Source organism: Phoca vitulina, unplaced genomic scaffold (genome assembly GCF_004348235.1).
Source record: "Phoca vitulina isolate PV1807 unplaced genomic scaffold, GSC_HSeal_1.0 scaffold8, whole genome shotgun sequence".
NCBI lineage: Eukaryota > Metazoa > Chordata > Mammalia > Carnivora > Phocidae > Phoca > Phoca vitulina.
In genome coordinates, this window is record NW_022589711.1 from 8,636,236 (window position 1) to 8,651,869 (window position 15,634).

The 15,634-nt window shown below is 33.0% G+C and overlaps 1 protein-coding gene across 18 annotated transcripts in view; it reads left to right on the plus strand.

Annotated features, from left to right (window-relative positions):
- ROBO2 (roundabout guidance receptor 2) overlaps window positions 1-15,634 on the plus strand; it is a 1,625,768-nt gene that overhangs the window by 1,492,647 nt on the left and 117,487 nt on the right. For 14 of the 18 annotated variants that reach the window (XM_032407350.1, XM_032407349.1, XM_032407345.1 and 11 more), the window contains 2 exons: window positions 1,950-2,077; window positions 6,902-6,913. In XM_032407350.1, coding sequence (XP_032263241.1) covers window positions 1,950-2,077; window positions 6,902-6,913 — 140 coding nt within the window. The remainder of the gene's footprint in view (window positions 1-1,949; window positions 2,078-6,901; window positions 6,914-15,634) is intronic. The other 4 variants (XM_032407348.1, XM_032407360.1, XM_032407355.1 and 1 more) reach the window with 1 other exon arrangement.

Sequence of the window (15,634 nt, forward strand, 5' to 3'; positions counted from 1 at the left end):
AATGGCCAAGTTAAGCAGAGCACGTTTGCAGGCACTGTTACTCTTTTATGCATTTCAGCCCAGTCCTTGCCCTAAGTTGTAAATATAGCTCATAAGAAAACCTTAATACATAAATGTGGCAAATTTGCAAGCTTGCAGTCACTTAGATTTGGTTGACCCTTATATCAGTAAGAAACAAGATATTCATCATATATTCAACCAAGATTTCTTGAGCTCCTACGAGTTATAATAAAAATATCTAATATGCATTGTGCTTTCTGTGTGCCAGTTTTATGCACTTTATATGTAGCATCTCCTTCAAAGTTCACTTTCACTCCATGAAATAGGTGTTATTATCACCACCATTTTGCTAATGAAGAAATTGGGACCCAGAGAATTTAAGGATGTTGTCCATTTTTACAAGCATTGGAGGAGGTAGAGCCCAAGACTAAAACTCTGGCCACTTGGCTCCAGAGTCTGCTCTTAACCACCTGGTTATGCTACTGGATGTTGAAAGCTCTGTGTTAGGGGCTGAGGATATAGCTGTGAGTGAAGCAGGCAGGATCTCTGCCTTCATCAAAATAGACAATGGTACAAAATGTAAGCAAGTGTGCAATGATGGTATAGCAATAAGTTTCAAGGAAAGAGTAATTACAGTTGTCTAGTGTCATAATGGATGGCTTCAAACAAGAGTTTAAGAAAGCTTTCCTAACAACTTATGACATTTTAAATCAGCAGAAGTTTAACTGAAAACGTGCTGACAGAAAAGTAACCACCATAATTGGAGGATAGAAGAGCATGGATAACTAAGTTTCGTTGGCATGATAGGTTCATAGATATTGCTTTTTGTCAGGCAAAGTTCTATCAAATGGAGCAATTCTTAGGTCTACGTCTTACATTGCAGTAAACTTAAGCTATTATTCTTTTAGCTAAAGCCAGAAGTAGAAGAAATCTGATTATAGTAGTTTTCATTGCAAGCCTAAAAAGTCTGTTTTTGTCCTGAAAGCAATAGGAAATCACAGCTAGTTGTGAATAGATAGAACCAATTAAAGCAATATTTTAAAAATACAGCTTTATCTGTGTGATATATATGAGGAAGAGAGGCAACGTGATCAGTCAAAAGCTATTGCAAAATTATGTGTGTGAAATAACAAAGACCGTCAGTAAAAATCAAGAGGAAAGATCAGATAAGAAAAGATAGTAGCTTCACTATTTTGCTGTGTAATTGTAATCTCTTAGAGTCTAATAAAAGCATATTCTTATATGCAAGTATTTCAACAGATTCATGTTAAAATTTTAGAATCTTTTTCTGAACTAGTGTGTTAGTCTACTTGTTAAAAAAGTAGAAGTGAGAAAATAAATGTGTGTGAAAGAGCTGAGGATGTGCATTTCCCAAGTCACTCCCAGGCATGTTGGTGTTTTAAGAGTTAATATTAGTAATTTTTAAAAATCGGCCCCTTCTTAATTCTTTCAACAATGTAATTGTGTCAATTTTCCAACAAATAAGAGAAAAACATTTTTTTCCTTCAATATATTTCAGTTCTAGAGTCAAGATGCCCCAAAAGTAAATCATATATTGAAGTGCAGTGTAACTTACAAAATATAAAGAATAGTGTATATTTCAGTTTCTAGGTGAGTTATATTCTACTATTTTGTATACAAAATAGTAGAATATAAAGTGCTAATAATGCCTTTGATAGTTTTGATGCAGTAAGAGTTGTTATACACATATGAAATATGCCAGTTACCCAACTGGTAATCAAGCCAAAAGAGATCACATATGAAATTAATGATCTGATTAGTAACACCTTTAATCTAACAATTGCACTTTGTGGCTGAATATTATGTATATGTGCACGTGTGTTTGTTTTAGTTAAAATATATCAAAAGAGAAGAATGAAGATGAAAATGTAGTGTTATTTTAATATAGCTAATATGTTATTTAATAAAACCAGTTCATTTCTATGTAGGTATGACATCAAAGACGATTACACACTGAGAATTAAAAAGGCCATGAGTACAGATGAAGGCACCTACATGTGTATTGCCGAGAACCGGGTTGGAAAAGTAGAAGCCTCTGCTTCTCTCACAGTCCGAGGTAAGAAACTTAGGATGTGAAATACAATTGAATCAACAGACTAATATTTGGTTAAATTGGTAAGTGAACTCACAGTCAAAATAATAGCTTACACTCTTTTATCATTATTATTATTAAAATGCCTAGATTTTATGTCCATTCTATCATGAATTGAAATAAAATTACTTTCAAATTTGGGTTCAAAGGGATGATTATTTGAAGGAATTATTTTTTTATTTAATAAATAATAGCTAAGATGGTTTAAAAGTAAATCTTAAGAATAGGAAAGATTTATACTAATCCTTTATGTACCCACTGTTTTGAAGCATTTACTGCTTTTTTTTTTTTTTTTTTAAAGATTTTTTATTTATTTGAGAGAGAGAGAATGAGAGAGAGCGAGCACATGAGAGGGGGGAGGGTCAGAGGGAGAAGCAGACTCCCTGCCGAGCAGGGAGCCCGATGCGGGACTCGATCCAGGGACTCCAGGATCATGACCTGAGCCGAAGGCAGTCGCTTAACCAACTGAGCCACCCAGGCGCCCCATTTACTGCTTTTTAAATGTCACAATTTTAAAGGTACACTGTTTGCTGTTTAATAGTTTGCCAGTTTATACTAGGAGAGTACTAGTTTGAAATTCTTTATTTCAGCATCCAAAAGGCGATTAAAAAAAATAAAATAAAACCAACACTGCTCCCAAAGTGAAAAATGGATACAAATGAGTTCCCACAATGAGAAAATCTGATTTAGAGAGTGATTTGTGACGTTCACTGGCCTTAAATAATTGAAATAGTCAGTGTCGCTCCTGTAATAATTTTCACTTTCTGAGTGTCATGCACTTTTTCATTCATGGAATAATGTTCATTTATAGACTCCCTAGAATTGCTAATAAGTGAAAGAAAGCATTACTTAACCCTCCAGTGAGGTAGAATGATTAACTGTCTTCCTGGTGTTGCATGTTGATCCACATGAGTAAATTATATAGCCCCAGGTACCAAGTAGTACCGTGTGGACATCTACACTTATTCTTGCCAAATAGACATCACCCATGGCATCATTTCCACTCACAGGACTTCAAACAGAGATAGGCGAGCACATCCTCTGCTCAGTCTTTCCACCTTTCTTCCACCACCTTAACTGACGCCTCCTCTTGTCATCCTCTGTGAGGTCAGCTGCATGCTTTCAGCCCAGTCTCAGTTGTATCTCACCCTGTGTAATCACACCCCCTACCCTTGTGCAGCTTTACTCCCAGAAGTTTTCATAAGATCGGTGAAAAGGTTTGGAGGAATTTGCATTGGTGAGAAAAGTGTCAGGGATTCTCATGTTGGTCCTCCATCGGGGTCATCATTTTTTCTGATCTATGACTTCAGCACCAAATCGTTAAACAAACAAACAAACAATAAAACCCAAAAAACAAAAACCTGTCTTTCTCCGGGTAACTCTTAGGAGACATGGCACTTTGGATAACTTGGAAAATATTGATGATTTCCACACTTCTCAATCGCTCCACTTTTATTCCACCAAGTCCATTTTTTTCCCCATCAGGACATTCTAATGTGAACTTAGATACAAAACAAATTTAGACAAAATCGGCATGCCAGTTGCTTAAAAACATTTTCATTCCTCATGAGTTAACAGATCATAAAAAGCTGTGATCATATACCAATCAAATATATAGACTGATTGTATAGTATCAAAATCCAATAGCCTTTGTAAGCCACATTACTACATTTAATCTACATTCTCTGTAGGTGATTATATATTTATATATATTTGTTTGCTAGGCAATCCTTTGGGAAAACAATTCACCTGACCAAATTTTCCCCAAAGCTTGTTTATTTGTTGTTTCTGAAGTGAGTGGGGAAAAAAAAAATAAACAACCCACCAAGAAATGTTCCATTTAAAAAATATTTGCTGACTAAACAAATGGTGAGAAAATGTGAGGAGTTGTTTGTTTATAGAAGCAGCAGGATTCTTTTTATACTTGAATGCTTGGATGAATGAGACGTGAAGTGGTCTGTTTGCTTTGAGATATTTCCCAGCTAATTGTTTTCATAATTTGTTGAAAGTCGCAGGTTTAACATTTCATTTAACAAAGCATGCTCCTCTCACATGGGTGTTTCTAGCTAACTTAAAAAACTAATAGAGTTTTTTTGTTTTTAATAGGATTTTTTTTAAATCAGCAAACCTTAAATGGTCTCTCCCCTAATCTGTGTCCTGTAGATGGATTAGAGAGTTTAATCTGTGTGGTATGTATTTATTACTCATCTAAGACTGAAACCTCAAAAACAGGGTTAAAGAAAAAGAAAATCTCCATGATACAATAGAATGTGGAGTAAAATATTTAAAAATACTTTTTATCATTAGGAAAAGCAGTTGGAACTTCTCATGCTAAGAGGTTAACAGGAGAAAAAGCATATTATCTGTGACTTATTATTTTCTGTGCTCATTTTTCTATGCACATACATGAAATGTTTAGCCCTTCCCTGGATTGTTTTATTAGAACAGGGTCAACTGACCCAAGAGGCCACATCCATTTTCATCCATTTAATGCAGGGACACAGTTTAGTTTAATTTGCTGATTCTGAAAACATCCACCTGCTAGGTTTTTTCCAGATGAAATGTTGCTATGTAACAAAAACAAGAAGTTTAATTGGGATGTTTCTGCTAAAATTTTATCATGATGTTCAATTGGGGAAAAGGAAAAGGACTTTTATAGTCAAAATCTGAAACAGAGATTTACTCAGTTTTCCACTTTAAAATAAGGTGAAAATAGACTATAAAATTAAACTTAACAGCAAGTAGCTCCCTTTGCTGACTTGACAAACATAAAATTAGAAAGAAACAATGCTAGACAACAACCAACCTCCTAGCATTTATATTCTAGTCAAATAATTCATGATCTAAAAGAACGTTTTTAAATGGGTCCAAAATGCGTTAACACAAACTGCGTATTTGTAAACACATTTTTTCCCCATTTTCAGTTCTTCAAATTGGCTTTGCATAAATCAAGACTTCATTGGAAAAACTATCTTGTTTTAGGGCAATAAAACCTTTTTTTAAATAAAGTTACTCTAGACTAAGTGAGATAGAAATATGTTTTATTTTTTCAAGCCTGATTTTTTGCCACGGTTTCTTCTTTTTCTCTCTTTAATATCAGTAGATTCAAAATGTCTTTTGGTTTCTACATGAAACATTATGTTGGGGATTCAGCCTGAGGTTGCACCTGAAAAATGCACATTCAAAACGAAAATACAAAGTTATTTTCCTACTGGACATTGATAAAATTAAGAGATATATCTTTCAAATGAGGCACAACTTTATGATGTTAGTCTGTTGTCTTGTTCTCAGTTGCTATTTTTGTGTGCACCTTACCCCAAGAAAGGAAACAAACTGTGCATTGGGCAACATTCTGATTTTCTTCCTCTTGCTATGAAGGACACACTAGAGGGTCACTAAACTAGAATTTTCATCCTGCTGCTATAATTGCTTTATTCTTCTTTGAATTCTCTTAATCTCCCCCTTTTAACTGTAAATAGCATCTCCTACAGAGGCAACTCCATATTGTTTCAGAGAATGCACAAAGCTAGTATCATGATGTATTGATTGAGTGAATGAATGCCTATAAATATGGTTTCAATGGCTATATTTATCTCATCATGTCCAATGAGACATCATAAGACAAAACTACCCTAAATTCTAGAGTCACGTTATATATGCACTAGAGCTTTATCCACGGGGATGTGGGTGAAACACTTGTTTGTTGTGTAAGTTTATATTTTGATTGTAAGAGTTCATAATAGTTCATATGCTACTAAATATATTTCCTCTTCATTTGAATAATGGCACCATAGGTTTTATATTTGTCCATTGCTTTTATATAAAGTGATTTATTATCTAAATTGATTTGACATTATTCTCTTTAAAGAAAGTATTATTAAGCCCATGTGTGTCTCTCACAATTGCTGTGCATTAATAACAGGGCCAGCCTGATTTTAGTGATTAAGTTATGGTATAATAAAAAAATAATAATTTGTTGAAGCAGCAGTTCGAAAGCCATTCTCAGTGTGAACAAGAATCAACTTGTCAGTCATTGTTTCCTGCCCTCTGTCAAAAAAAAAAAGAAGGAAGGATGGAAGGAAAGGAAAGGAAAAAGAAAGAAAGGAAGGAAGGAAGGAAGGAAAGAAGGAAGGGAGGAAGAAAAAGAAAGAAAGAAAGAGAAAGAAAAAGAAAAAGAAAAAAGCTTAACAGTAGTTAGGGAGCTACTCAGTTGAAATCTCTAAGGATGTCCCAACCTATTTGTTATATTTTCATCCACCCTGTCCATGGATGAAAAGTGATGTGATCTTAACTTAATACTGGCTGAAAAGCAGCGTCAGAGGCTTTTAGGTAGTCCTTGCGATGGTTCTGACTAACCATGCTTAAAATCCAATTGCTATTTAAATCAGACAGTGCGGACTTCTATTATTGACTTGACATTTGCTAGTCTATGACTTGAATAGTTATATTCATCAGGTTCTTAACTTTGGGGCAATACAGGCTGTTTAAAAAGATCTTTGAAAAAATAACTATAGTAAGTGATGACAATACGACTTCACATAAAATATCTCTCAATTCGCATAGAGCTAATTCTGCAATGAAAATAATTATTTTCTTAGAATTATATTTATAACTTTCAGTTTTAGTCAAACTCAGACATCCTGTTCATACTTGAATTATAAGACTAGAGATCACTCTACTGTCCATACTTAAGTGTAACATTACACATCATGCATTCTGACAATTTTCTTTTTTTTTTTTTTTTAATTTCTTCTTTATGTTCTCACCACACCATTGTAATGTCTACAGCTCGCCCTGTTGGTAAGTAGCCATCCTTCTATCCATTTAGCATGGCTTTGTACAATGCTTCATAACTCATGCATAGTAGGATTTGATAGAATGAAATATATTTATTCACCCATGTTAAAATATTACTTGTGGGACTATCTTCCGTAAAAGTTGCTCCTGATCTATTCATCACTTTGATAAACCATTTTGTAGTGACCTATGGTATTAACAATGAATAGGTAATGATTTTCATGGAAAATAATATATGAATGTTTAATACTATATAAACTGCTAATTTTTCTTAAAGAGAAAAATATAATAATTCATTTTTCCTGTATATATAATAATCATTTATTAGTTATGCTTGATATTCATTAAGATAAATGATTAGGAACTAAATTAAGAAGTTTGATTACTTGATGCACTTCTTTGATTTTAAACTGCTTCGAGTCCTTGCTTTGTAATGGCATTTTTAACTGCAGTATACTTATTATCTGTTTTCCTATTTAAACAAAATTTGGTAGAATGCTTCAAGTTATTCTAAGTAGATACTTACACTAAGAGGAAAAGAGAAGGATGAGTTGTGTTCTTTGGCATGAAAAGTTGGTGGTTTTAATATACCTCATCCTTCATTTGGCTGTGCAAAATTGAAGTTAACTGTTTGCATTTGCGGTAATTTAAGTGGTAATTATTTGTAAACATTTGGAAAGTAAGATCTTTTCAAATCCATCGATTTAATAACCTTTCTGCATCTCTTTTAAAGTTTAGCTTAACCAACCAACAAAAGTGTTTAAATAAAATAAATCTTGGTAATTGTGTTATAAATAAATGTACAGATGGAAGCATAAATGGACGGATGGATGAATGAATGAATTTACTATAGTGCTTCTTTAATATATCTAAAGATATTTTAATAAGTTATTTGATTTGACACAGTTTTATAAATGGTCCATTTTGAAAAAATTTTGAAGAAATCCATTTTGAAGAAAACTTCAAAATCTTTCTTAATACACTGGCTTGACATTGACATTTGATATGTATTGTTCCAAACTCATAACATTTTTCTCCATTAGTTGAAACATTCACAAACCTTATTGTTATGTAGTATATTCTTGCATAGATAGCAAATATAGAAAATTTAGAACTTTGGTTTCCCCATCTGTTTCTGGTCTGCAATTTCTGAGCAGTACTTCCTTTGTTAATTGTTTAATATTCCTGATCCTAGGTCACTTTGTCTATAAAATGGAGAGAGTAGTATTGACTCATCAAAGCTGTTGTAGGGATGAAATAAGCTCAAGATTGATTATATATGTGAAAACACTTTGTATGCCAACAATGGTTAACATATTCCTAATTTCTGAGATGTAATATTATTTCATATTTTTATATTTTTGAAACACAGTTATGGCTTACAATTAATTTGAATGTAAAATGCAGGCTTTTTTTTTTTTCTTTAAACACAATTATTAAATTGATCATGCTTTTTACAATTGGGGATGTTAGGAAATTGAGGAATTTTTAAGCCTTATTTTTTAGTATTTGTATGAATTCTTATTAATGATAACTTTACCTATCTGTGGTATGATATCTAAAATTAAGAAGTGAATAAGAAGCAATAAGATAACTTTGCAAGTTAACAGGAAAAATAACATTTAAATTTTAGATCTTTCTATATAGAAACCTTATGCCGATAAACCATGACCACTTGACTTACATTATCTCACAAGTTCCCAGAACAGAAAACAACATGTTAATAATTTCCAATACATTTAAAGCACAGAAATAATTTAAAAAAAGATATACATTGATTAGAAAATGTGATGTACAGGGAGCTTTGAGATGTACTTGTCACCTACAAGGCATTTCAAAGTTATTTCTGTTTTTATTCTCGTTTAAAATGATTTCTTAAATTCCCATTGGGCTGGAACTAAAGAATAGCTTCTTGACACATTGTATTTTATTCTGGGAAAGTCTGTCATTTCACAAATCTATCTCCAATGACTTATGACAATGTTCAGAAATATGAAGAACTATACTTTAAACTTGACAACTGCTATTAATTTTGGAAACTGAATGTTGGATATGCTTTTATTGGATCACCAAAGATGAGATGGATAATGAGGAAATTAGCTTGCTTTTTCTTTGCATAAGCTTTTTACATGAATTTTAATTCAGGAGCTATGGATATGCCAACTTTTTTTGTAAGGTCAGAAGGTACAAGTCAAGTAAATCATAAATTAAGTGGTCAAATAATAGAAAACTACATTAATATTAATATTTGTTAGTTGACTAAAACACAAGTTTTTCAACTTTGAAGCTCTTAGCAAAGTACATTAATATTAATATTTGTTAGTTGTTTGAAATGCAAGATTTTCAACTTTGAAGCTCTTAGCAATAGCATAAGGGGTATTCCACAAAGTAGAAATCACAGAAAAGGGAGAAAATCCAGCTTTGAAGTCCAATATAAATTAGGTGAAGAAATATGTACCAAATATCTAAAATTTAGAGAAAATTCAAGGGATAGTTCCTGTGTAAAGATTTTGAAAGAAAATTAGAAATCTATGCAAACTCCAGAATATTTATAGATTCAGAAATTAATAGCTACATTCCATACAGGATTAAAAAAACAAACAAACAAACAACTTGGTAGTCCATGTGGAAAGCCTATTTAGAAATCCTTATAAACCCAGAAGCTGGGAGTTTGTCTCAATGGATAATTCTTATGACCTTCATTTGAATTAAAGAATTGGTGACTCTATGCAATTTGCAGTTGGAATAAACACCTTCTGGTCTACGTTTGAGACTGTAGGAAAAACTCTTGACTTAGAGGATCCTCAGTGGGGGAAGTATCAGTGAAAGCAGACAATCACATACTTGCCAATGGAGGAAAGTATTCTCCAGATTTCACTTGCTCATTGGCAAAGTCAACATTTCAAAAAGAGTCCTTCAATGCAACTTCCATAATTTGGTTACCACAAAATTACCATGAAATTGAGACAAAATGCCACTTTGATTATTAAAAGTCTGCCAGCCCTTCTTGTGACTTTGACTTTTTACTATTCCGAAGGCATTCTTTGTATGAGAAGCAAAAGTACATGCTAGGACAGTTAACTAAGAATGTTGAAATATTCATTTATTTGGAAAACTCTTCCGATAAGTTCTGATAAGGGAACTGACAGAAGAAAATGGTCTAAATAGGAATAAATATCTTGCTTCCTATACCCATCTGTCTTATTTTCTCTTGGAAGCCTCTCCCAAGCTTAAAAATAAAAAAGAACATCTATTTTGGAGACGGGCAGCACATTTTTTCCTAGCAGCAACTCAAAACATGATGAGTAATTTGGAAGAGAACGGTCAAATCTACCAGCTGCCTTGCTAGTGAACTGAGGCCTGCTCCGTTTTCTATCATGTATACCATATGCTAGATGCTGACTGCCTCCAGTATGGAAGCTAAAAGCTGTGGGCATCAGGTGAAACTTGTTTAAAATATCAAAAACAAACTGACAATACACAACTTTATGGAATCTTCTAAGTATTTCCTTATTTAGTGACTCAAAAGTATGTTTCCTTTTGATGGAAGAATATAATCGGCCACGCAAGAGTTTGTAGGTATTGAGAAATATATATGTTTGAGACAAAATTCCCATTTTTTAATTATTGTTTTAAAGAAGTAGCGGCTGTTCTAAACAAAAATCTATAGGGACTTTGTTTATTTTTTCCAATCTTTTCACGGCTTAAACACAAAAATTAAACAGATCCTCATTTTAGAAAGTTCCGTTTTGAGCTGAAGTTGTAGTTTTGTTTTAACATGCTCTAAAACACATTATTGAGACCACCAAGACGTCCAATAAAAAGTGAGTATTTGAAAAATTCATTCAAGGCAAATTATAAAGCAGACGTTACTTACAGAATAACACAACTGATCTTTCTGACACCACCACCCTCTATCCCACCTTGAAATCCGGAAAATTTTATGTGCTGTATATAATTTAATTTAAGATTGGAAATATTCCAGGCTTTCTTTTTTTTAATCAGAAAACATGTAGGTATTATATATGAACCCTTTCATGTCAAGATCCACTTTTCTGCAAAAGGCGTCCTGAGTGTGTCTTGGAAGGAAACCTATACTTTTATTCCCTGCAGACTTTCTTCCTTGGACAAGCTGTTACCCCATGACCTGAGGCAATCATCTCCCTCCTACAAGCACTTAGTATTTCCTGCACCTGGCGCTAATTAGCTACCTTATGCAGAGTCCCATTTAATTTTTATTAAGCATCACGTTTTTCATTGCTTCATATGTTTTGATTAAATAGTAGGTTAAAAAAATGCATTCTGTTTTGTCTTGTACATTCCAACAGAGTTTCCATAATGTGAAACGTTTAAAATATCTCAAGCTAATGCTAATTCTTAAAGTGAAAAACAAGTGCTAGCTACTTCTCATGCTTGGCTGGTTTTAGTCACCGACTTGATTCTTCTGCAAGGACCTGTGTGTTTGACAATGTCTGTTCATTGCCTCTAAAGTAGAGGATAAGTATAAAATTATTGAGTCATATTTTTTTTCTCTCAGACCTTGGTGAAAATGTTGGATTGTTTTAGAATTGGAATTGTACTGTAGTGAAGTCTGAGGTTTATGGAGTATTTTTATCTTTGGCTGAGATTCCCTTTTACCATTTGAAGACCAATGTAGTCCTTTCTTCTAGAACCTTTCTGGATTATATCTTGGTCCTGATTACCCTGTATCTAATATCCCCAGGACACAAGCCCTTGAATCTGCAGATTCATGCTTTAATTTACTCTATTTCAAGAGTGTTTTCTTCTCTTTTATCTTTGACTATTTTTTTTCTGTCTCACTTTTTCTGTCTCCCATGAGTAATGTTGGCTTTCCTTTGTCTTAATTCCATATTTATTAACTTCTGTATAATAATTTTGAAGTCATCATTTTTATTTCATATTGTCTGATTTCTTAATGCTTATATTATCTCCCTGACTTTTTCAATTGCAATTATCATTTTTTTGTTTCTAAAATATATTTTAAAAAATATATTTTATTTATTTAATTTTATTTTCTCTTTTCATCATTTCCTTGCTAACCTTAAATATAATAGTCTTCACCTCCAGTTGCCTTTGAGCTCTTTAATCCCGTTTTGAGGTTTTATTTATTTTTTTTAAGTTTGATTCTTTTTAAAAAGAGAGGCCCTGTGGTATGTAATTTCATTTAGACTATGGACAACTATTTAGTTTAAAGTATTTCTGTGTTTCCTTGGGTAATTATTTGAAGATAAAAGATTCTTTTTCTTTTGCTAACTAATTGATTATGTTCTTTCTGTCAATAATTAAACAATCAGTTAATGGGCAGCTTGTTTTATTTTATTTTACATAGATCCTGTTTTTAGACCCCACCTGATTATTAATCACTTAGTTAACTGCTGAAGATTAGGGTTTGCATGTTTGGAGAAGAGAAAATGGGAAGTACCAGGGTCATTCAGCAGCCTCTAGTGGACGTTATCTTGAGTAGTTTAGCAAAAAAGATCTTATCTCTTCTCGGGATGCTGGTGACTCTGATGGTAAACAGCAGATCTCTTTAAGTGAGAAACTGTCTGTAGTCCACATGAAATGCCCTCTTCATCTTTCTTCATAATCCCTGCTTCATCATAAAGATGGCTTTTAGATGTATTAGTTTTCTACTGCTGCCTAACAAATTACTACAAATTGAGCAACTTCATTAGCATCCGGTTATTAGGCCACAGTTCTATAGGTAAGAAGCCCCAACAGACTCATCCGAGTCCTTTTTCCTAGCACTTCACAGGCCAAAATCAAGGTTTTGATCAGGCTGAGCTCTTTTCTGGAAACTCTCCAGAAGACTCCACTTCAAAATTCATTCAGTTTTGTTAGCAGAATTGAGTTCTTTGTGGCTATAGGATTAAGGTCCCATGTCCTTGTTGGCTGGCAGCAATGGGTCCCAGTTCACTTGCCAACCTTTGTACATGGCCATCACAACCTTCAAATTCAGCAATGGTCTGTTGAATCTTTCATGTGCTTTGCTTTATATCTCTCTGACTTCCCATTCTGCTATCAGCTAGAGAAACTTTTCTGATGGAAATGTCTCATCTAATTAGGTTAGGCCCATCTGATTATTCTATCTTAAGGTCAACTGATTAGTAACCTTAATTACATTGGCAAAATTCCTTTTGTCATGAGACATAACATAATCATGGGAGTGTCTCCAGGAAGTGAAAGTTATGGAGGCCACCCTGCAATTGTGCCATTCACATTAGTCTTGGCTTTTCCTTTCCTTCAGTACCTTCTCCTCAACTTCTGCATTTTAACTGGTTTTCTACAGTCATATCTCAAATTTCCCAAGTCTCCTTCTTGACTCTAATTTTTTTTTTCTTCTTCTCATCAAAGGACCATGGGATGGGTTCTCACATTGTTGACAGGTAGTTTTTGTGAAATTGGCATTGATAGAGGATTGTGAATAGAGGCTAGTTGGTATTTACCGTGCTCCCTCCCATTTTTTCCAGACTTGACTATGTTTGGCAGGACTACTTCACCATTTGTGGTTTTGGGCTATCGTAGTTTATCTATAATATTAATTTCTCTTGTAGTAAATAGAGGAAAGTGGAACAATAAGCCTTTACTCCGTTATCTTAAACTAAGTGTCAAAAATCTTAAATACTCATTAATTTTAGAGTTTATTAAAATAAGAATAAAATAAACACTAAATATGTTAACTTAGTAGTTAAAATTAAAGTACTATAAATATCAAACATCAAAATAATATAAATACTCTGGACTGAAACGGTGTTAGGAGATTAGAGATTTCACTGGCTATTGCCAGAAAGAAATAGCAAGAATATTTTAATCATACCTTCTAAGATAGTCAAAATTTTCATTTACATGTTATAGTAATTTGTAATTTGATAGAAAGAGATATCATGATATATATATATATGTGTGTGTGTGTATTTCTATGTACTATAAAATAGATATGATGTGCATTACACCTAAAAATTATATGCATGACATTTGAATTATGACATTACTTATTTAAACATATTAAATATCACTCAAGGGAATAGCTCATAATTAGATTCATTAAAAATATATAAGCTACCAAGTTAAATTAAATTTTGAGTTAAAATATATCTGAATGTCTTTTAAAATCTCTTATGGCAAGCATTGCTTTCTAGATTTATTAGGGATATTATTTTCATCTGTTCTACAAAACTATTAACTCTTTGTTAGTAAATACATTGTTGTATTTATCTTTTTGCTGCCTCTAGGTCTAGCATAACACTTACATGTGGTAGGGGCAAGCCAAATGTTGGTGCAATTAATTGATACACACATATGCATACATAGGTAATACTTGCCTAGAAAATGTTTATGCAAGCAGCTTTAAATAGTGCTATAAAAAGATTAAACAACATTAATGGTAGCAGGCCAATCACATAGTCCCCATTCTGCTAGTAGGAGATAAAATACAACAAAAAGGAGGCACTAATGAGTTAGGATGGTGCCTTACTAAGCGTGTAATTAATGTTATTAAGAAACATTGCAGTTGCATATTAAAATTCCGTTAACTAAGCAGCCCTTCAGCATCAGTACATTTGTTTCTTGGTTGCAAGTTTTTTTTTTCTTTTTTCTGATTGGCATCTTCATGCAATCTTTTTCTAAAAAAAATGAGATAATGGGATGTGATCAGCCTTCGTGGTTTAGCTGGAGTGCTGACATGACAGTTCTGGCAAGTTGACAGGTTAAGTGAGTGAAAATGAATGTCTTGTCTCACCATTTACTTGAAGAATCCCCTCCACAACCCCATACTTACAGCCCCTTCTATCCGCAATGCGGAAATGTCTAGTTTTCCCAGGTTAGGATCTAGACAGAATTTTTTTCACTACTCATTAAACTATTCTCTTTCTGTTGGTGAAAAATGGGATCATTTAAAAATATAATGTAAATATTGCTTTATTTAATAATTCATTAGCTTTTAAGCTAATAGTTTGGGTTTTGTTTTTGTTTTTTTGTTTTTTTGTTTTTGAGAATGAACAGTCCCTTAGAGAAAACAAAATTTTATTTTGTTCTCAGTATTTTAGTCGGTCAGGAATGCCAGTAGAAAAGTAAAACTCCTATTGATATTGGACAGAGTAATATAGGAAAATGTGCTTGACAATTCAGAATTTGTTTAAAATTTGTCAGATTTTTCTAGGCATTCTCAATTTATAACTTTTGTAGAATTCAGAATGTCTATGAAATTTGCATGTTGAATCTCAGGATGATTTCCTATATTTAACAGGATTTCCTATACTTACCTATAATCAAAATGAAATCTATTTTAGCAAACTGGAATATAAGAAAGTTTAAAATTATCTTAAACATATCCAACTTAGTTACTTTAGAAATTAACTATTATGTTTATTGCAATGTAGAACTATTTAATACCATTAGAGGATTAAAATGGACTTGCTAAAGCCAATAAAGATTATTTACATGGAAAAAATTCATGGTTCCACCAACATAATCCTTCAGTTTAATAAACAGACTGATTTGACCAGCATGCATGCATGCATTTTTCCCTCTGTGAAGAACAAATTCCCACTTTCCCTTCCGTATCTACTTAATTTCAAAGGAACAATTCAACCTGTCTCTCTCTTTCTTTCTCCCTCTCCTCCTTTCTCCATGCTTTCCCCAATTGTTGGAGACAGACTGAGTTAAGTTATTGTCATAATGGTAGGACATCCTGTATTACAACCC